This window comes from Anopheles nili, chromosome 2 (genome assembly GCF_943737925.1).
Source record: "Anopheles nili chromosome 2, idAnoNiliSN_F5_01, whole genome shotgun sequence".
Lineage (NCBI taxonomy): Eukaryota > Metazoa > Arthropoda > Insecta > Diptera > Culicidae > Anopheles > Anopheles nili.
In genome coordinates this window covers 8447102-8467412 of record NC_071291.1, presented here as the reverse complement: position 1 = coordinate 8467412, position 20311 = coordinate 8447102, and the positions used below count along the sequence as shown (strand labels likewise).

General features: G+C 47.1%; 4 protein-coding genes across 4 annotated transcripts; 2 read left to right on the top strand and 2 right to left on the bottom strand.

The window, feature by feature from the left end:
• Positions 1 to 998: 998 nt before the first annotated feature.
• Positions 999 to 1872, bottom strand: LOC128731813 (uncharacterized). The gene is made up of 2 exons (XM_053824954.1): positions 1756 to 1872; positions 999 to 1548 (listed from the first exon to the last, which is right to left on the bottom strand). Exons 1-2 carry the CDS (start codon positions 1776 to 1778, stop codon positions 1092 to 1094), a joined length of 480 nt encoding a protein of 159 aa, XP_053680929.1. The 5' UTR covers positions 1779 to 1872; the 3' UTR covers positions 999 to 1091.
• A 1098-nt stretch (positions 1873 to 2970) lies between these two features.
• Positions 2971 to 4902, top strand: LOC128732255 (alpha-1,2-mannosyltransferase ALG9). The gene is made up of 4 exons (XM_053825432.1): positions 2971 to 3335; positions 3450 to 3649; positions 3718 to 4153; positions 4237 to 4902. The coding sequence occupies exons 1-4, from the start codon at positions 3016 to 3018 to the stop codon at positions 4898 to 4900; spliced, it is 1620 nt and encodes a 539-aa protein (XP_053681407.1). The 5' UTR covers positions 2971 to 3015; the 3' UTR covers positions 4901 to 4902.
• A 977-nt stretch (positions 4903 to 5879) lies between these two features.
• Positions 5880 to 7267, top strand: LOC128720640 (protein-L-histidine N-pros-methyltransferase). The gene is made up of 5 exons (XM_053814318.1): positions 5880 to 5976; positions 6212 to 6499; positions 6576 to 6724; positions 6798 to 6970; positions 7056 to 7267. The coding sequence occupies exons 1-5, from the start codon at positions 5884 to 5886 to the stop codon at positions 7265 to 7267; spliced, it is 915 nt and encodes a 304-aa protein (XP_053670293.1). The 5' UTR covers positions 5880 to 5883.
• A 311-nt stretch (positions 7268 to 7578) lies between these two features.
• On the bottom strand, positions 7579 to 17303 carry LOC128720786 (regulating synaptic membrane exocytosis protein 2). The gene is made up of 11 exons (XM_053814481.1): positions 17268 to 17303; positions 15370 to 15481; positions 15031 to 15290; positions 14682 to 14936; positions 14218 to 14645; positions 13794 to 14014; positions 13601 to 13725; positions 13309 to 13537; positions 13159 to 13223; positions 9302 to 9483; positions 7579 to 8903 (listed from the first exon to the last, which is right to left on the bottom strand). Exons 1-11 carry the CDS (start codon positions 17301 to 17303, stop codon positions 8099 to 8101), a joined length of 2718 nt encoding a protein of 905 aa, XP_053670456.1. The 3' UTR covers positions 7579 to 8098.
• Between the last annotated feature and the right edge of the window lie 3008 nt (positions 17304 to 20311).

The window sequence follows — 20311 nt, the reverse complement described above, 5'->3', positions numbered from 1 at the left end:
GCCAATATTTCAGGTTCGATTGTTGAGTTTTCTTCTCACCAGCGGTTGTGCATGCGTTGGTGCGCTAGTTGCATGTAATTGTACGCGTATGTTACATGGCCCGGGGTGGGGAAGCCTGGTTTATGGACGGGAAATGCTGGTTCCGCGCCCGGAACAGGGATGCTGTCCGTCATACTCCTCCTGGCCGTAAAAACGTGCCAAGGAAACAAGAGGACAAGACGGAAAACCCAAAAAAACGGGCTCCCTTTTACCTGCGGACCAGCGCGCTATTAGTTTCCACGAGCTTCATCTGCGATGCGTGCGCGGGATGGCATCAATTTCGTTACCCAATCGTACCTGGGGGTAATGGCGCGCGCGCCTGTTCCGTCCATACATCATCTGAAAAAGCACCGCCATCATCCGGGTGTCCCGGTCGGTGGCGGTAACATCTGCCTGCCGGTAAACCGTACCGTGGCCCTGGTTCCCGGGACGCATTATTTCTTTGTTCCGTTCGGGTGCCTGTTCCTTCTGGTTTCGTTCTCTCTTTTCTTTCGTGTTTCGTTTCGGCTTCATTTTTCCTTCACTCGTACACCCGGGGTAAGGAGTGGGATAGGGCAGATGAAGCGCGGACACGCGGAGAACACACCGTGTGTAAAAGCGCGAGCGAGATGGCAGGAGAAAGAGAGAGAGAGGGACCGAAAAGGTCCAAGCAGGCGACGCATTTTTTCCCTCAATTTTTTTTCTCGCTTCGCTTCGCTGCCATTAGCGCCACACTAAGAGTCGGTTTGCTTGGATTAATATATAAATGTTTTTTTCTTCGTTGCACCGTAGCGTCATATTTTTAACGACACATTGTTGGGCGTTGTAGAGGGAAGGCAAAGTAGTGCATCCACTACTCCAACGATCGCTGTTCACCCGCGGAGAAGAAATGAGGACGACTTCCTTTTGGCGCAAAAGATGCATGTTTCGGCGAGAGACCAATAAAATGCGCACACCCGGCAAAAGCGTCGTGTTTTTTTTGTTACTCCAGAAAAGAATAGTTTATTGAATGTATGAAGGTTTGTATCGAGACATTTTACGATGATTAATATAAAGTTAGTTTATATAGGGTTCTAAGTGGAAACTTCCTCGGCAGCTTTGGCGTCGCTGCTGTCGTCTAGTTTGGCCTTCTTCTCGGGCGTCGTGTGCTCAGCACCGTCGACCTCTACGGCCGCACCGTCCTTCGCTTCGGTGGCTTTCCTCTTGGTGGCCTCGGCGGTTTTGTCTGCACCGTCCAGCTCCTTACCCTCCTCTTCAACTTCGTTCGAGGACTCTTTCGGTTCGGCCTCGGCGGCAGCGTCCTCCTCCGTGGCAACACCGTTGTCTTTGTCTTTCTTGGCCACCTCGTCGTCGCCGTTCTTTTCCGCGGCTTCCGTACCGGTAGCTTCGGCACCGTCAGTTAGTTCCGCGGAGTCGGCGGCGGTTTTGTCGGTGGTGTTGGTTTCCTCTGTAGCATCGGCCGGCGCTACTAGTGGCGTTGCCTCGTCCGACTCGACCTCTTTTTCATTGGTGGTGACTGGGGTCTTTTCACTGCCGGAAGAAAAAACAGGAGTCCGTTAGCGCTCGTTGAACGCGTAGCTGAGAACTTAAGTGTGTGTAACGGGCACTTGGTATGGGACGGCGGTTGAAAAAAAATGACTCCCAACCGCCGCACTCGCGTTTTGCACCACCTTGAAAAGCGCGCTCACGCACCAAACTACCAAATAATATGCACACTGCACTTCTACAACAACTTACGTGTTTGCCGAAACATCCGTCATTTTTGTAAAAGTGTTATTAGAACTATTTCCACCGAGAACTTAGCAAACAAGAAGAGCGAGGACGCTGTGTCGAACTAGACCGCTAAGAAAACCGACGCCAAATGAGAGTGCGCTAAGAAAACCGACGCCACCTAAAAGGGTACCGGCAAGGTGGGTTCATCTGGTTTTTCACGCGCCATTTTGATTTTCCCGTTGACATTTGAGAGCCCTTCTGACAAAAGCACTCACACTGTCTTCTCTCTAGATGATGTTAATGGTTTGCCGCATAAACTCTGTATCAAATGCATAGCCATCATATTTTGACTTTTATACAAGATGAAAAAGTGTGTTTAAGCTAGTTAAAGCAAATAGCATCGTAGAAGCATATTAAATATCAGGTTTTCGAATGTTTTAATTACACGAAAATGGTTGTGCCCAACAAACACATGCATAGTTGGGCTCCCTTTAAAAGTCAAGTATTTTGAGTACTTTTTTCATCATCGGTTGTCAAATCACTTGAAATGAACCATGACCTCTCATTTGAACTCAATCTGGAGCAAATCCGGTTCTACACGACATCCAGCGAGGGCACAACGGCTCGGCCACAGTAGATTTTGGACACAAAAAAAACCCGGCTTGAAACACGCTCATTTTTGTCCAGTTACTTGGATCCTATATCGAACGATTTTCCAAGCAAGAAAGAAAACTTTTAGATCATTTAGGAAAAAGGTAAATAATAAATCGACAATCAATAATCAATATTATTGAAAATAAATCAATAATGCATATCAAAAAAGATGATAGAAATGGGATTGAAAAAACTACGCAATTTCATTCTAAATGTAGAATAAGGGCAAAATTAACTTCTTAGTCGTAATATTATTACCAACGAAAAATTATGAGTGTCTTTTTTCTTTTTACACTGAAGTAGCATACATGGTGGCCTGGAAGACAACTTGTTTAGTTTCTTGTTTTCTTTATATCTTGTATGCTATATAAACTACTATATCGTATCACGTGCATATAAACATTCCGATTTAAATTGGGGTTTTTAAATTTGGTTTAGTATCCTAGCCGGTGTTCAGCAGAAATTTATTAGCAGCACGCGGTCAAGTGGCCTTATGTTTGCGTTTATTAGGAGCGTGTCAAAAAGAAATGACAACAAATTGAACACATCGCTCGAAAACAGTGGAAAAATATAGCTTATGCCGGGTATAGGATGATATTGTTTTCAACATAAATACCGTAGTGTTATACGATGTTGGGCTTTCGAAGTAATTTTGCAGCATTGTTTCTATTGTTGTCGGTGCGTCTTCAATCTGCCTTGTGGTCCGTCATCTCCGACTGTGATGAAACGTTCAACTATTGGGAGCCGTTGCATTATTTATTGAAAGGCAGAGGATTTCAAACATGGGAATACAGCCCGGAATTTGCACTTCGCTCCTATAGCTACCTGTGGTTGCACGCTCTACCAGCAAAACTGCTTGCTTTGCTGGTTGAAAATGGAATTGTGATTTTCTACTTCATACGGTGCCTTCTTGGCATAACATGTGCGCTACTAGAGTACCATCTGTACAAGTAAGTTCATGATCAGAATGTAATATTTATGGTTGTACGAGAAAGAAACCTCTAAAATAAGAAACAAGCTTTAGTATTTTTTGTATCACAAGCTTCATTATTTTGTATTTTTAGAGCCTTAAAATGGAGATGCGGAGCAACAATCTGCAACATGTGGTTGGTTTTCCAGTTGGTCAGTCCGGGGATGTTTATCTCTAGTGCTGCGCTGTTGCCAAGCAGCTTCGCGATGTATGTTACCATAGCAACTATGACAGCATGGCTGAACGATAATACGAAAACAGCGATTGCTGTTACAGCGCTTTCCGGATTGATTGGTATGGCGCGAATGAGTCGATCACTGGAACACAATATATTAAGCTAATATTCCGTTTCTATCCATTAGGTTGGCCCTTTGCCGTTATAGTGAGCATTCCATTCGTCTTAGAATTGTTAGTTAAATACAGAAAGATTGGTTTTCTATGCAAAAACGCGCTGATTTTTGGAGCAGTTTTTGGAATTCCTATAATAATTATTGATAGTGCCCACTTTGGCAGTATAACAGTGGCCGCACTCAACATTATTCGCTATAATGTGTTCACCTCGCATGGACCAGATCTGTACGGCGTAGAGCCAGCAAGTTTTTATGTGAAGAATTTGTTTCTTAACCACAACATAGTTCTTCCGCTTACTCTCGCTTATCCTGTGCTGGTACTGGTTGCTACAGGAATAGGTGTGAAGTACCAGAAAAAAAGATTATCTCCGTTAAGAGGAATTTGGCTGATGTCTCCGCTGGTATTGTGGCTAGCAGTGTTTTCTATTCAACCTCACAAAGAAGAACGGTACGTATTTGTAACTAACCTGAAACATGCAAAATCCAATTTACATATTAATTTATCTTCTTACTCAATTTGGTTTGTTACAGGTTTATTTTCCCTATTTATCCATTATTTTCATTAGGCGGTGCATTGCTGATGGATGTTCTTTTTAATTTTACTCGACGTTTCTTGGGTGTCAAAAAATCTGCCTTCCCGAACAGGGTTATGACTATCATTGTCTTCGGAATCGCACTTGCAATGGGATTGTCTCGAATATTAGCTGTGTCTCTATACTATCGTGCGCCTATGGTGATACTGAGTGATCTGCCGCCTATGCAGAGTGAAACAAATGTGTGCTACGGCAAAGAATGGTATCGTTTCCCAGGAAGCTTTTTCCTTTCAGCAAACTACCGTGTTCGCTTTGTAGAATCCAGTTTCAAGGGAATGTTACCTGCATATTTCCATGAGACTGCAAACGGTACGCAACTTGTGCACGAATATTTTAATGATAAAAACCTTGGTCACCCTCACATGCTGTTCGATTTGAATCTTTGCGATTTTCTCGTAGATTTAGATACGGGCGTTTCTTTTAATGCGACAAGTCCAGAACCTAATTTTTCTGCTGATAAGAGCACGTGGTCTGTGGTTAAAAGCGTTGATTTCGTGCAAGCAACCCATTCGAAATCATTTGCCAGGGCATTTTATGTGCCATTGCTTTCGCATCGTTATCTTGCGTGGGGAAAATATAGTATATTAAAACGTCTCAAATAAAATTGATACCAAAATTTGACCAAAAATAAATAACTGCAAATGCTTATGCCAAGAGAAAATAACAATTATAAACCTATGTACGTTGGAAAGAAATAAATAGATCAGCACTATTTGTGATTTACAAACTTTGATGTAGTATATGATTTAACGGTTTGAAATATGATCTAAGGAAATTTAAATCGAAAAATTATGCATGTTTCTGACATTTGTTGCGTCAAAGAAACTGAGTGTGTACGCAAGATTGTTTTGAACAGGGGTTTTCTCAGCGATTGTTCCATATATAAAATGAAACATTGATTTTTACTCTTCTGTTATTTATATGGGTTTATAGTAAAAGCCACAAATCTAGAAGTTAGTAGTAAAAGTTTCAGGGAACTAGATCCCTCACTGTTTTGTGGCATATTCTAGAACTGAATAAATCAAAAGAAAAGTAGTGTTCTTGCCCAAGCACCTTGGATTCCATTGTTTACATTGCTGAACCGTGGCTTTAGAATGACCTTTTAGCATTTAACTGAAGAAACATTTTTTACTGTTGTTCATAGAAAGATATTTACTGACTAAATAGTATTACCGTTCCCTTGCTTTACCTCGGGGTAGCATATCTACGAGAAAAAGCTATTTGGGTTTCTAATCTGTCGTGTCTGGGTAAGTAGATAAAGGCCCCCTTCAAACGGACTATCGTTAGTTCACTCTGAGAGAGAGGTGCAGGCTTAAAGGTTCTTCAAAAATCGACCAAAACTAACTTACCTCTGGGACGAATATTAGTTTGATTGATAAGAATAGTGGACCCAATCCAACTGTATATAATATTGTTTAATAGAAAAGGATATGAACTAATGAATCTTAAGCAAGCCACATAGAACTGACTAAAGAAAATGCTACTTTTTACACTTTTTGCTTTATTTATATTCTCGTTGTATGTAGCGCTATCTGCAGATTTTAGATGTTTTTATAATCGCTAATTATTTTTTCATTGCAGTATCATGTCAAATTATCGACCCCGGGGAGCGATTGCCAAAGTATTTTTTGATCGTATTCACAATGACGATGTTATTCAGCAGATCGATATGGCCACGGTAATGTTTGAGCATATATTAATCGAACATACTATAAATACTACACATTAGCTTTGACTTGTGGTATTCAATCCCAAATGTAACAGCCAACAGGGCTTTATTTGTGGCTTAGTGTGTTTTGTATTGTAGATAGCAGCTTATCTATAGCGGGGATTTGTCACGTATATTCGACGAATCAATAAATGATTGCTCAACTAGTTGATTAATTGGAAAACGTGTCTGTTTTCTTTTCCAGTGGTATACGATGGGAAAACTACCTCGCCAATATGGTTGTCTGTATCATCATCTGAACGGACCAGACGAACTAACACTCGAATGGCTAGATCGATCGAAAAAAACTTCTGGTCGATTTTGGTTGCAGATCTGCCACGAAATAGCGAAGCTGTTTCTCAACATGTTCATGACCCAGACCGATATAAACGGTTTCCTGAAACGAGGATCGATGTTCATTCTTTCCGAGCTGCAGTTTGACGAATTTCTAACAGTCGGAGGATTTTATCAGCATCGTGACAGGCAAGCAATGGTGGGTTACCATAAATTATTTCGCAGATGTGAGTTAGACACAATTAATTTCTTTTATTATTTTGTTACACCTTCAGCTGAACATATGCGACATAGGTGCTGGAGATGGTGAAGTAACGTTACGACTGGTACATACTTTGCAACAGAAACGTAACTGGCAGGTTACAACATACGCCACTGAATCGAGTTGGACCATGAGAAATCGTCTAAATGAAAAGAATTTCATGTGAGTATTCTTGAAGCGTTTGCTGAGAATGATCATTCCGGTACTAATTGGTGTTACTTGACGTATTCTACAGCGTGCTAGAGAACCTTAACCAAATACATCAAGCTGATCTCATCGTATGTTTCAATGTGCTTGATCGATGTTTTGATCCTCACGTTATGCTTAGTGATATCTATCAGTCGTTAGATGAAACGGGTTTCGCACTTATAGCCTTGGTGCTGCCGTACAGCCATTATGTGGAAAAGAGTAAGTTTCGCTTCGCACCGAAATCAAAATTACTGCATGCAATGCGGTTGCTAATCCTGTTCTTTTTCACTCAATTGATTTTTAGATTCCAGTCACCTTCCTCTTAGAACATTGCTGGAACCCTGGCCACCAGAAAAACGACTGACAGTGGAAGAGGAGCTGGAAATGTTTTTCGGCGTGTTGCAAGCGGCTGGATTTAAAATTCGCGCATGGACTAAAGCACCATACCTGTGCGAAGGTGACCTGCGCCAGTCGTTCTACTGGCTAACGGACTACGTTGTACTGTGTTCAAAATAAATGTGCAATCATTCCATATAAATCAAATAGCTAATGATCAAACGATAATGAATGGCGCCGTGGCGGCTCGTAAACCTTAATGTAGCATAATTCCAGCCGGAGTGGATGTCTATTGCTGAAAGTTACTATTGAACGAAGATTATATTCTTGGAGGATACAGGAACCTCGCTTGGAAGTGCCCCAAACTTAACAGGGGGCTACATTAGGTTCAGCAAATCAAGAAGGATTAATTTTGAAAGAAAATAAAGTCGACTCGCTGTACAAAATTCTCAGCCACGCAATGATAATCACGATTCAAAACGAATGCATCTGAAAATGTTAATATATCGGTTTAATGCTTTATTTCGTTTTGTTGTCCTAAGTAGGTAACATATGCTTAAAGTGTTATTCTGTAAACTTTTGAAATATTTGCTACACAAAACATGATATACATACACTCGTAAAACGGATCCTGCAACACGGTAGGTCACACGACAAAAAAACACGCCTATAAATTAGCAGGATGATGAATATGGGTTCATCCTTGTGCCATTGGTTAAATCCATCTCATCCGTTGTGCCTGTTGGTTAAGTTCTACATCTGCTCGTGAAACGTTCGTCCTGTGTTGCTCGCTTGTATGGAAAATTTGCTCACTCATCTTTCGTTACTACTCTCGTGAACGCCTTCGTCACCTGCATTATCATTGTCTAAATTTCAAAACCATTTGTTTCGGGCTGCACAACAGCCCATTCCGTTGTAAAGCGCTTTGCCGTGATTGTGATTGTGCTTCTGTTATCGTTTTTTTGTTTTCCTTAATTCTCCCGCTGCTTCGTTGCGTGAGCGGAGTTTTCCTTAAGAAAACAGTCGCTTTTTCTTTCGATTCTTCACGTCCAGCTCCCGCGAGAGGCTCATCGTGCGCATAAATTCCGCCCGCGTTCCCCCGGTACCGCTGCTACCGATCCCCCCGATCGTGCCACCGAAGGACAGCTTCCTCTCTGCCGGTCGATCGTGCGCTCCCGCGCCACCTCCGCCGCCTCCCGTGCGGCCCGTCGAGTAACGGCGCGAGTAATTCGCCGGACCCACGGTCAGCTGATCCTTCGAGTCCTGGAAGGACGAACGGCGCGAACCGGGCAGCGACTTCGAGTAGTCCTTCCCGAGCTGGTGCACCTCAAGCGTTTGCATCTGGATTTCCGATTGCGTTGAACCGCGGCGGCTCCCGGACACGGACCAGTTCGGATGCAACAGGTACCGGCTCTCGTCGAGGCTGTCGACGTCGTCCGAGATGGAGCGCTGGAAGCGCGTACCTTCGTTGCTGCCATACCGCCCATACGAGAGCGAACTTTCGTCGATCGAGCTCTGCGAGGTGGTGGTCGACCGGCGCCGGATGCGGGCCGGCACCGGTGCCGATCCGCGCAGGTGATTCGGATCCTCGAGCCGGTACCAGACGGCCACGTCGTCCAGGCAGGCCTTCTGCAGCTTCACCGAGCACTCGCCGAGAAAGATGGGCTCCGAGTGGGGCAACAGATCATAGAGCACTACCTCTATCTTACGGTCTAACAGATTGTCACTGAACACGTCCTGGAAGGTAATGGTCGCGTTCCAAATGGGATTCAGAGAGGGAGTGGACACTTCGGTCTGGGCGACATGCGATTCGTTCCTAGAAAGGAGGCATGGGGGTAGAAAGAAACCGGTTTCAGTGCGTGCTCCGTGAGTCCTGGTGAGAGGGTTCTAAAAACGGGGAACCAAAAATCAAGAACCAAAATCGCCAAACGGTAGCAAGGTGAGTTGTAGTGGGTCGTGTCCGGCAGTGTGTACGTGTGTGTGTGTGTGTATGTGTGCATGTGGACGTGCGTGTGTGGGTGTGTTGAGCAAAGGATTAGTAAACCTGCCGTATGTTTAGTGTGCGGTTGCAACGCCAGGTGCAATCAGTGTCGGGTGGCGTAATCGTGTGCGCGTTGGAACAGTGTTTGGTAATGCAATGCAATGCATGTGCACTTGTAGTGTTGCTGGTTTGGGTGTAGGTAGCGGGTTTGAACGGGGAACGCTCGACATTACGTTTTGGGTAGCAACTTGATCGACGCATAGGCTTCCGGATTCATGCCATAGCCCAGCGATTCATCGCGCTCCGGCAGGTCATCGGCGGCCATCACCGACACGACTAGCTCGTTTCGCTCGCCGTGATAGTAAACATGCACCTGAACCCTACCGGACACTAACTTGCCCTTTGCTATCTGTTCCTGAAGGGAAGAAAAACAGAAAAGGATAACATTAATCTTTCCACCGGGTGCACGCGTGGGAAGGATACGTCTAGGGGCGTGTGTGTTTGCGTGTGTGTGTGTGTGTCTGTGCGCGGGACGATAGGATTTAAATTTTCTCTCTCTCTTTCTTTCTTTCTTTCTTGTTATCTCTCATTCTCGTTTTCTCTCTCTCCCACCCTGTCTCTTTCATTTTTAGTCAAATTCTATCTCGGATTTCTATAAAGGACATGCTGGCCGCGGATCGTGCGCGCTTGCCTTCGCGTGTTGGTGTGTTTGTGTCGGGATGGGTGTATGTGCGCCACGCACCGGAAGTGCCGGAATCTATCGTAAACTCGCGTCCGGGAACGGAACAAACATTAACACAACACTAACAACACGCCTAAGCATACGATAAAAGGCTCCCTGTGCCGGTTCGGGGATGAGGGATGCTCTTTTTAGCTTGTCTTACTGTAACGAACATTGCAACACGTGTTCACTGCAAAACGGCAAACAGGGTGATAAACAAACGAACAACCAATAGAAAGCAACCATGGGATGAGAGGCATTCCGGTGAAACAACAAAGCTAGTGGGATGTGGTAGACTAGAATATAAGCACGAGCGGTTGTTGCTTCGTTTGGTTCTTTTTTTTTTTGGAAAGGATTTTGGTGGGGCTGAAAGGACACGAAAAAAACAACATAAAATGGGAGGGAAAAAATGAAACACCGACACATCAACGAACAGTGTGTTAATTCGTAACTGAAACAACACGCAGAACAAGAAAGCGACGGAAGCGATCGTTCAAGTACAAAAAGAAAAACAAACTTCGCGCTAGCGTTTCACCTGCCAAATGGGTGATCCTTGCTAAGTTAGTCACTGCTTGCTTAGGTGATGAAACGGCAATTTTAATTCAAACAAAACATAACGAAAAATGGCAGTTTGGTGCTGGTGCTAGTAAAAGAAACAGATAAATTAGCCAGATATTACAGCTCTAAATTTGATGGGTTCAGGATGTGTGTTTCTGCGTGTATGGGTGTATGTGTGTGTGTGTGTTTGTGCACGTGTTTGCTTATGAGGATATGGTCCTGGCGTTGCACTATAGTGTCCGAAGGTGGTACTACGGGTCCCTGGTCTCTGTTCTACCCTTGGCGTTTCTGCTCTCTTGCCCAGGTGCACACTCCTTCCTTCCTGACCCCATTCCCCTCTCCCTCTGCTGCCCTCTCCCTCCCGCAGAAGGGAAAACACATCTGGAACGAATCACATGCCGCTTGCCGCCAGGAGAGACCGGACAGCCGGCTCCGCCAGGACTGCTATGAGATGCTAGCGACCGTAAGAAAGATGATAGAATGCGCGTTGCTGGCAGCTGGTGGTGGTGGTGGTGGTGGTAGCAAAATAAAAGGCAAACTCTGTCTAAAAAAATACACAAACCATACGGATTAGCAAAGACAGCAGGATAGATTTGTGCAAGTAGCTTTCCGCCGAACGGGCACAAAAAGGCGCCCGCGCAAGCCCATCTAGAGAGAAAGCGATTAACGACAGTACAGTGAATATGAGCTCCGAGAGGATGGGACCGGATGAGCTTGAAAATGGTCGAGATGAGTGTGGGCGTAGGTTTTCCGACGAACAAGAGTGGCTCCCCAGAACGCATGCTGGTGCATGACACTTCCGCACCACGTGCTCTGATTTGGCGCGCTAGGCCACGTGCTCTGATTTGGCGCGCTAGGCCACGTGCTTTGACCACCCCTCAGACAACCGGTCCCACAAGGTGACGTGAATGCGCGTACACATGGACAGGGTGGGGGTGATGGAGATGAGATGACGCATATTTTGTTTGTTGTTTTTTTTTGCAAGTAAGAGCAGAGACAGAACGTAACAACTAAAACAACAACGATAGATAAAAGAAACACAACTACAACAACATTTTCTACTGCAATTAGCTTGCCTACTGGGTACAATTTAATTGTAAGTTTGCTTGCTTGCTTGTTTTCTAGTTTGCCGGTAGTTTGGTACGCAACGGGTTACAAAAACAGAACAAGAACGATCAACGTAACGCGAAACATACAGATGCCGTAGGGTAGGAAATGAAACGATCAACGCCAGCAGCTGCTTCGGGCCACCATTGTCACCGTCACCGTCGATGCCGAATCGGTTGTGGTTTGGTCCCCAAAACGGCACAGGAGCCACAGCCTGGGGATCATCGCGGTTGTTCGGTGTCCTCGCGTGGGGGAGCTTGGACAGCACGTAAAGCACGTAGTTCGAGTGATTCCCTAGGGGCGAATCAGCTGCTGATAGTTGATTGGTTTTCATCTTGTTGTTTTGATTTGTTTTTTTGTCATTTACTACTAACAATTATGTTGGCATTATTGTTTAAATATTGTTTCCCTATCCCTTTTTTGTTTGCCGTTTTTTTTTCTCTCTCGTCTCTAGTCTCCTGTTGCCTCGCACTCTCACATAAGTTTCACTCCATATTTCCCCCCCCCAAACTCCACCGCAGTATCTACCTTCTCACTCGAGCATTTTTCAGGATACTTAGTGCTTGCTTGTGCGACTAGCACTCGCTTTTTGGCGCTCTTTGTCGCGCCCCACACGCGTTAGTGTAATTTGCCACAAACAATGATATAAGTTTGTAAATGTTGTGTTTTTGTTCTGCGCCTCCAAATGAACGTAGTATATATGCATGCTCTATGTAGAGTTGAAGAGATCCTCTCCGCCGTCGGTGTTCGATTAGCTATGCTAATTAGGTATTTTTTGTTTGGTAAGTGCAAAAATGCTTAGCTTAGTGTTTGCAACATCGAAAATTGCACATTCATGTCATGGGTATGTGTACGTGTTTTTGCATTCTGCTGCAGTTTTGTGCTGGCTCTTTTGCCAATCCTTTATTTTTGAGCGTCAAACTGCACGGTAGTAGTAACGTGAAAAGAGCACACCCCGGGCCCAGCGAGGCTTTCACGATTTATAGTTCGCAGATGGTTTGGCCTAATGTCGAGCTTTGTCCTTGCGGTTGGTGTGTACGACGTGTGTGTTGAATTTATGCGCTCCGCCTCTCAGTATCTACGCGTAGGTATATGTATATGTTCTGTATTTGTATATAGATTATTGTATCCTTTTTTTCTTCATATTAGCTTACGCTACTCAAAATATAAAATATGGAACTCTCTATAATCACGTGTATACGCCGCTATAAACAGTACAGAAAAGTCGACAGCTGACCCGATTGTTTCTTTTGAAAGCGCTACTACTTAGTTTCCGCTACGGTTGCTCGAACTCGCCCAGTGCTTGCTGGGGTCACGTTTTGTCCGATTATTTCACTCTTTGCTGCGCGAAAGCCTGGAAGATCCGTCCGGCGCAATGGCTGATCAGATCGTGCCAGGATGCACACCACATGTTCGTATCTTGAGTTACTGGTTTCGCTAGCTTCCTCTTGCACTATCAAGTCTTCAGGAGGTGTGGTCAAGTGCCTTCCATCGTCGCTACTCTATACGTGTACTCTACGCTGCTCTACTGCTAGTAAACGGTTAGTTAATGTACTTAATATTTTGTTCTTTAGATTGTTCTACCCTCGGTTGTTTATTATGTTGTTTTAAATCTCATTATGCGTTTGCTAGTAATGCTGTGGCCACATATACACGCACACCAATTTGGTAGAAAAGAAAAGTAACGTATTCATAGATTTATACCGGTGTTTTAGGCAATTTGCGTCTGGTCGGTGAAGAAGGAGATTTGTCCACCGTTGCTTCACTCTCTGCGCAACCCGAGAAGTAGAACGAAAAACCCGTATACTAGGATTAGAAGATCGCCTGGACCCTGGTGTGGGCTAAGGCACTCACCTGACGTCAACGTGTGCACATTCGTTTCTGGTAAAGCTCGGGACATGTTGCCACAGCCGTAGGTTGAGCCGACATTCATACCCATGCCGCCCTCGTCCAACAGTTCGCACATCTTGAAGTCGGTGGCATGCTCGACCAGGAGTTCCGCCGTGTCACCTGTGCGGTCCATGATGGCGCACACCTCCTCGAAGCTGCGGTCTGTCAGCGACGTACCGCACCACTCCAGAATCTGTGGAAGAACGTCACTCAACCGTTAGCGTGCACTTCCCATTCACGGAGATGGTATATCTACCTTGTCGCCTTGCTGGAGGCCACCCTTTTCTGCCGGTCCACCCGGAACCGTCCAGACGATGTACGCGAACAGTCTCCCATCGGTGCCTGTTTTTCCGCCGACGACACGCATCCCGAAACCTCGTGCTGTTGGAGAGAATGAACAAGGTTTAGTCCACATCCACACCCTGTGCAAGAAGGAACATGCCACCTACTTCTGTGTGCCTTATCGGAAGGATCCCTTCGTAACGTGACGCTCCGCTTGGCCGCACACAACGGTCCGGCATCGGCATCGTGTATCACGATCTTGATACCTTCGCCATCCAGAGAAGTCTGACGTTTCGGCGCTTCCAAGTCCTCCAATGCCGGACACTGGTAGATTGATATGTTCGCAGAGTTCTGGGCAGTTTTGTCCTTCAGTGCCGGTATGTCGGGTCTGTGGGTGTGGATGGAATAGAAATTCAACATTAGTTCTTCTTGAGAGGTAACTGAGTTCCATCGGGAGGCAGCGGCAAATTTTACTGAGAAGAACCATCTTCCCTACATGGCGTCCTGGATACGTCAGTAATCTATTCTAGAGCTCTGGACACTGGTAAGCTGCCATCTGGTGGCAGAAAGAATAAACAAAAACACGCTTACAGCTGCGATCCACGCCGCTTATGCCGCCGATCGTCATCCACGATCAACCCGGCCGCCTTCATGTCAGCCATCGTATGATCATCCTGTCCGTAATCACCACCGTCGCCCATTATCTTCATCGATGCCCGACGGGACGAGCTGTGTTTCTCCGAGTCATCCGGTGCCAGCTTAACCGACTGCATCGCATTGATCAGGATACCCGGAGCGTACACATCATACGCGGACTTGCGTCTTGGCATCGGTGGCGGCAAGTTCAGGCCCGCCTCTGCCAGGTTCGTGTCGGAGCTCATCGTCTTAAACTCATCATCGTAACTCCGCTGGCGTGACATCTTGGTTGAAGGTCGCCTGGAGAAGACACGCGGCGTGCCCAGCTCCATCTCCTTACGACCAGGCGGACTAGACGATCGGCTTGGGGCGGCACTGTGGCCCTTACGCCAGTCCATGTCGTTTTTAGGGTTCTGCACACCCTTGAGCTTCTCCAGCTCCTTCAGTGACGCCGGTGACACGTCCGAGTGACGACGCAGCTCAGGGCTTCGAGGTGGAGCCAGTGCCGAACCCTTGCCATCATCCAGGTGCTGGTTGAAGCCCAGCTTGATGTCCGAATGACGCCGCTGAAGCGTCTCCATGACCGGCACTTCGAGGGCCGAATCTGTTGACTCCTGCGGTATGCAAATACGCGACGCCATCTTTCGTCGGCACACGCTACACCGCCAGAGATCCTGTGATGGAAATTACCGGAACCAAAGCGAAGTACAGGCCGGTTAGAAGTAGTGGCTAGACCTAAGACATGGTGAGAATTGACACGACACTCACCAAATCTTCCGCGTCCTGCAACTTGCTGTAGCTGGCGCAGTCCTCGCAAACCTTCTGGTCACACTCCACGCAGGTCTTCTTGAAGTCGTTCGGTTTGAACGATTTCAAGCATATCCGGCACGAACCGGAGCGTGTGTTGAACTTGGTGCCCTCACTTGCTGACTTGTCGCTCGCGGACGCATCCTTGTACGGGTCGTCACCGGTCTGCGCGGGCTCGCTTGTATCCGGCACCAGCGATGGCCGCGGGGACATTTTGTTCACTTGAAAGGGCACCCGGGCCATTGTTAATCTCGAGTCGTGGGCATACAAGGAAAGCCTCTTTTGGTGGCCAGTACTCACCCCTGTCCTGCGCGGTCAGCAGCGACGTCGAGAGAGTTTGTTTCAGCTTCCCGAACGCACCCGTGTTCTCCATCGATGGCTGCTGGTGTGACGTCTCATCCGTAGCGACCATCTGCAAGTGGGCAGCCATATAACGGACGAAGACGCTTAGCACTCGAAGACGGCCAGCACGCGGCTCACTCCCGGCCGTCTTTGTGCTCGAAATAATGAAAACCGTTCGTTTGGGAACGGGAATGATTAAATTCGTCCCGCGCCGTCCGAGTTTTCCGCGAATTTCCACGGCAACCCCAGTGGACCCCCACGCACATCAAAGCAGGCTCCGTGACTTGCCGCACTATGCAGCACGAAGGCGGCAGCAATGGAGCAAAATTAATTTCTATTGACACAATATTTTAGCACCGACACCGATGGTTCCGTTGCACGGCAGCCCTTTCGAGAAGTTGAAGATGTGTTTCGTGCTGGTTGCGTAGTACTCCTGCTGCTGTTGCCTCCAACAACACAAACAGGCTCACGCAACGATTGCGCCCTCTAAATCGCCTTGCCAAAGCAAAGGCTGGGAAATTTCTCGAAACCCAGGATGTTCCGGCCTAGCGCGGGCCAAAACACACGCAGCCTGTACTGGCCGGTTTCTCGGCCTGGTAATCTCTCAGCTGGAGGAAAGCACATTGTTTATTTTTCCACCGAATTGCGAGGAGATGGAAAATGTAGCCATGTTTTGCTTTTTCCGCGGTCCTTGCACCGCACCGACATCCTGCCGGAGCGCGCTGTTTCTTTCTCCGTCCGGGAAAAACGCGCAATAATCGCGAATGGAAAAGTTCGGTGTGCGCCAATCTGTGCCTTTTGCGCCCAAGCCCGGGCAGCTGTTTCGCCCAAGAATGGTGGCATTCTTCTGCATCGCCTCCGCCCATTGGGTGGGCGTGTGTATTGTGTTCTGTTCTGTTCTGTTCGTTCGTTCGTTGGTGAGTCGGAAAAGCGGTAGCACGATGCAGTAATGAGAGTGGATAGATGCCTAGAACGATGGCAGAGAAATGGCATCGCTTGGCTAGCTAATAAAAGTTGCCATAATGCTGCGAGCAAAACCGAACCTTCGGAAGTAACATCCGCATGCACCCGCTAACGGATCGAGCTGGATGTTCTCGGAACTTTCACGTTCGCAATTTCGAGAAGGTTTTTAAAAAAATACCTTCGGAAGCGTACGCGAGCGATCTTATAACCACTTTTATGGTGCGGCTTTGGTTAAAATTAATTCATGCTACTAAGCCTGACGCTAAGCCAAAGAAACCGGAGCCAAACGGGCAAAGAAATGGAGAAATAAAATTTAATCTATCTCTTCGCAAAACCACTTCTACGCGTTCCACGCTTAAGCTGACCCTTCGCACGTTTGCTCGTCGTACGGAATTCGCAGAAGCTCGCAGCGGCATCAATCGTACTAATAATTTCTGGTTGTGCAAATTAAATTATGCAATATTACGCTCGTTGGCCGTTGCCGGTGTCATCACGCTGAGAAGGACGTCCGATGTGGCAAGGCTGAGGACGACTTGCGACTGGTGTCCCTAAACATGCCCGGAAGTCAGGAGTCGCTGCGCTCCATCCCCAGGACACTCCGAGGCCTCGGCCAACGGGGGAACGAGGATTTTGCTTCGTTCTTTGTGCCGATTGTGTTGCTTCGGCTGGGGCCGGAAAAAGCACTTGCTGCATAAATGAGCAGGGAAAAGGAACCACCGGAAGTGTGGCTGCAACGATCCTTCTCCCTACACCGGGTATCCCATTGGGCGGTTCGGTGAGCATTAAGCGCGGATTGTGGATGTTTGCTTTTCTGCTCTTTTCGTGGGGTTTAATTTTGTCCGCTGTGCAGGCTGTGCATAAAAATCATCGCTCGCGCGCTGGCCTTTACCTACCTTCTTCATGAACGACATTACGTTTGCTGGAAGCATTTTGAAATGTTAGATTCCGCCGCAGCGCAGCGTCCCCTCGAGCCGATAGTGCGATGACGTAGATCCTGCAACGGTTCAACGAGAGAGAGAGAGAGAGAGAGAGAGAGAGAGAGAGAGAGAGCGCGAGTGAGTGAATGAGCAAAAGAGAGAACGTTAATGTTACGCCAGGGAAAACGTGAGGCATATTTTTTTTTGCATCCATTTAACAACGACTGTTGATGCATGGGATGAGCGGACATATTTTCCTTTCCCTGCGGGCCCATGCAAGGGAGAGGAGTGCAAGGATTTTTTGCGTGCTTTTTTCGCTGCCCTTCGGCCCAGGGAAATGCCGGGACCAAGGGAAAAGAAAAGGTATAAAAATCAAATGTGATTTCCGAGCAATTTGTATGTAATGCGATATTGAAAAATTTGTTGCAACATATTGGTAAGAAGCAGGGTGGGAGCACTGGGAGTGGAGAGGCAGGAGGTTATCGCAAGCAAGAAACACGATAACAAGGGCTTGGTGTCGGCTCCCGAGAAAAGGCAACGCAAGAAAAACGGGCGTCATATTTTTTGCGAGGAAAACATGTTGCGAAAAAATAAAAGAAGATAAAAAAACCCCGAGGAAGGAAACCGAGATGTTGACAAATTCTTGTTATGCGTGTTTTGCTTTTGTTGGTTGAGGAAGCGCTTGGCCGGTGGACAGGGAGGGGGCATGTGAAGCATGTGTACGGAAAATCGATTAGAAAAAAAGCTAAACCTTCACAACAGTTTCGCGGTTTGCCACATTCGTTAGGATGAGCTGAGAAATGGGCTTGCATCGGTACGTAATTTATGCACCTCAACTATCTGTTGCGCGGAATCTTACACTTATAGGCTTTCTCGCAACACCCAATCGCGCAATGTTGCAAACGGTTAACCAATCAACCTGCTGCAAGGAAGAGAATTATATGCCCCCAACGAAGGCTACCATACGGCTCGGTAGCACCCTCGATGGTGATATGATTAGCATCCAAAACCACCCACCCAGAGTGGCACGAGGGTTGCTAACGTACGCTCGTACGTCGAGATCCTGCCACGGCCACACTCACGTTCAAGTGCAGCCAGCATCCCCACGGGCTTCTGCTATCTTTTCTAATAAACAACATTCATCAGCCCATGGCAAACAGGAAGCGCGGTCCTTAGGATAGGACCGACATGGTTATCCCACGCGCCGTCCACGCGCACCCTTTCGTGTGCCCTTTTCGAGCGCGAGATCCTCGTGGAATGCATTTATTAAACTAGCACGGGATGCGCATTACGTTATGAGATATGTGGGTGTGGGTGTTTTTCCACCCTTTTAAAGTATTCACTGCACTCTATTAACGAGCGCGCGCCCACGAGAGAGAGCTAGAGAGAGAGAGAGAGAGAGAGTGAGCGAGAGAGACAAAAGGATGGCGTGAACGGCGATAGTGTTGCAGATAGCGTGATATAGAGCCGTGAGCCCCGGAAAGTTAGTAATAACCCAACAAGAAGGCGAAGCGAACCCGCTGAAAGTAATGTAAAAACACACACGCAAGGTTCGTCGTCGATAGTGACGTTGCTTCTAATGTCCTGTGTATTTTTCCTGTGGCTCTCCCGTGCACGATGGACGCGAAGGAGTGCTTGGCAGCGGTAGCATACAAGGATCCATCCTTGACCTCTTCCGGACGAACCGGGCAGGTGAGCATTATTTCGGATGGATGGTTCGTCCGGATTCTAAGTTTTGCGTCGGCGGCTGTACAGCTGCCCTTGGAAAACCAAGCCGGGTTCGAGTTTCGAGCGAAGCTTGTTGAATAATTTGAGATAGTTTGTTGAGCTGATTAGCCCTCGGGTATTCTGTGTCGACCTAAGCCGAAACCCCGATGGTACAGCCCGTGCTCATTTGCAGAGCAAATCCTTCGATTTCTTACACCAGCTTACCCGCCGGTTGGGAAGATTTATACATGTCGTTTTCCTTTTCTTTTTTTTCTTTGCATCGTTCTTCCCGATTAGCGATTGGAATCGGTTTGCGATTGCACCGTAGCAAGTGAATCAGGCTTCGCCCGTTGGGTGCCATCAGTAAACTTTAAACATCCGCCGGGTCATGGGTTTCCTGTGGCACGGCACCACCGGTAACGCACCGGTGGCAATTGGGAAAATGGCAGAAATCATTCGAACCAGCGATTTGAGAAATCGATTTCATTTCAAACGTCGACGATGAAATGCCACCAAGCCGGATACCCCCCCCCATCCCCCATCCCCGGCAGGACGTGGAACGTTTCGCGAACCCTCGCAACCGGAAGGCCACACGTTCGGGAAACCCGTCAGCGCCACTGGGCGGCTCCATTTTCCCGTGACGCGCGTCTGTATCTCGCCAGACGTTCGCAAATCCCACCATCTTAAATCGCACTCTTCGATGGGTTTCGCTTCATTTCGAATCAGAAACATTCTTCTGATGCTGCTCGGAACACGGGACTGCCGTTGATGTTGCCGTGATTTAATCGATAACGCAGACGGCACCGAGGACGGGACGGAGGAGCAGAAAATAAGAAGAGAAAATGAAATGCCCCCTTCCAAGTCCGGGGAGAAAATGAGCCGTGTGCGTATAAACAAAACTTCCTGGTAAAAAGTATATTTCAATCAAAGCCACCCTTAGGGCCACAGGACCTCGCCAGCAGCCTGTTGCTTAGGACTGGAGAAAGAAGAAGCGAATTAGAAAACCGCCACGATGTGGCCACTACCCTCGAGCGCGCCGTGGGCGTAACGGGCGCTGTGGCCGAAAATAAAATATGATTGATTATTATCGTTATTACTATATTACGCTGGTATTAGCGTAACCGATACTATTTATAGCGCGGTGAGGCAAATAAATCAACAACTCGCCTGGCCCACCGTGGGTGATGATCCCGGTGCTCCCCCCTCTTTGCGGTCCTTTTTTCTCTGGCCAACTCAGCGCCGGTGTTTAGGGGTCAACATTTGCCCCTGTCAAGCGCACGCTCCACCAGCAAGAGGGCAAAACTTTGCGGCCG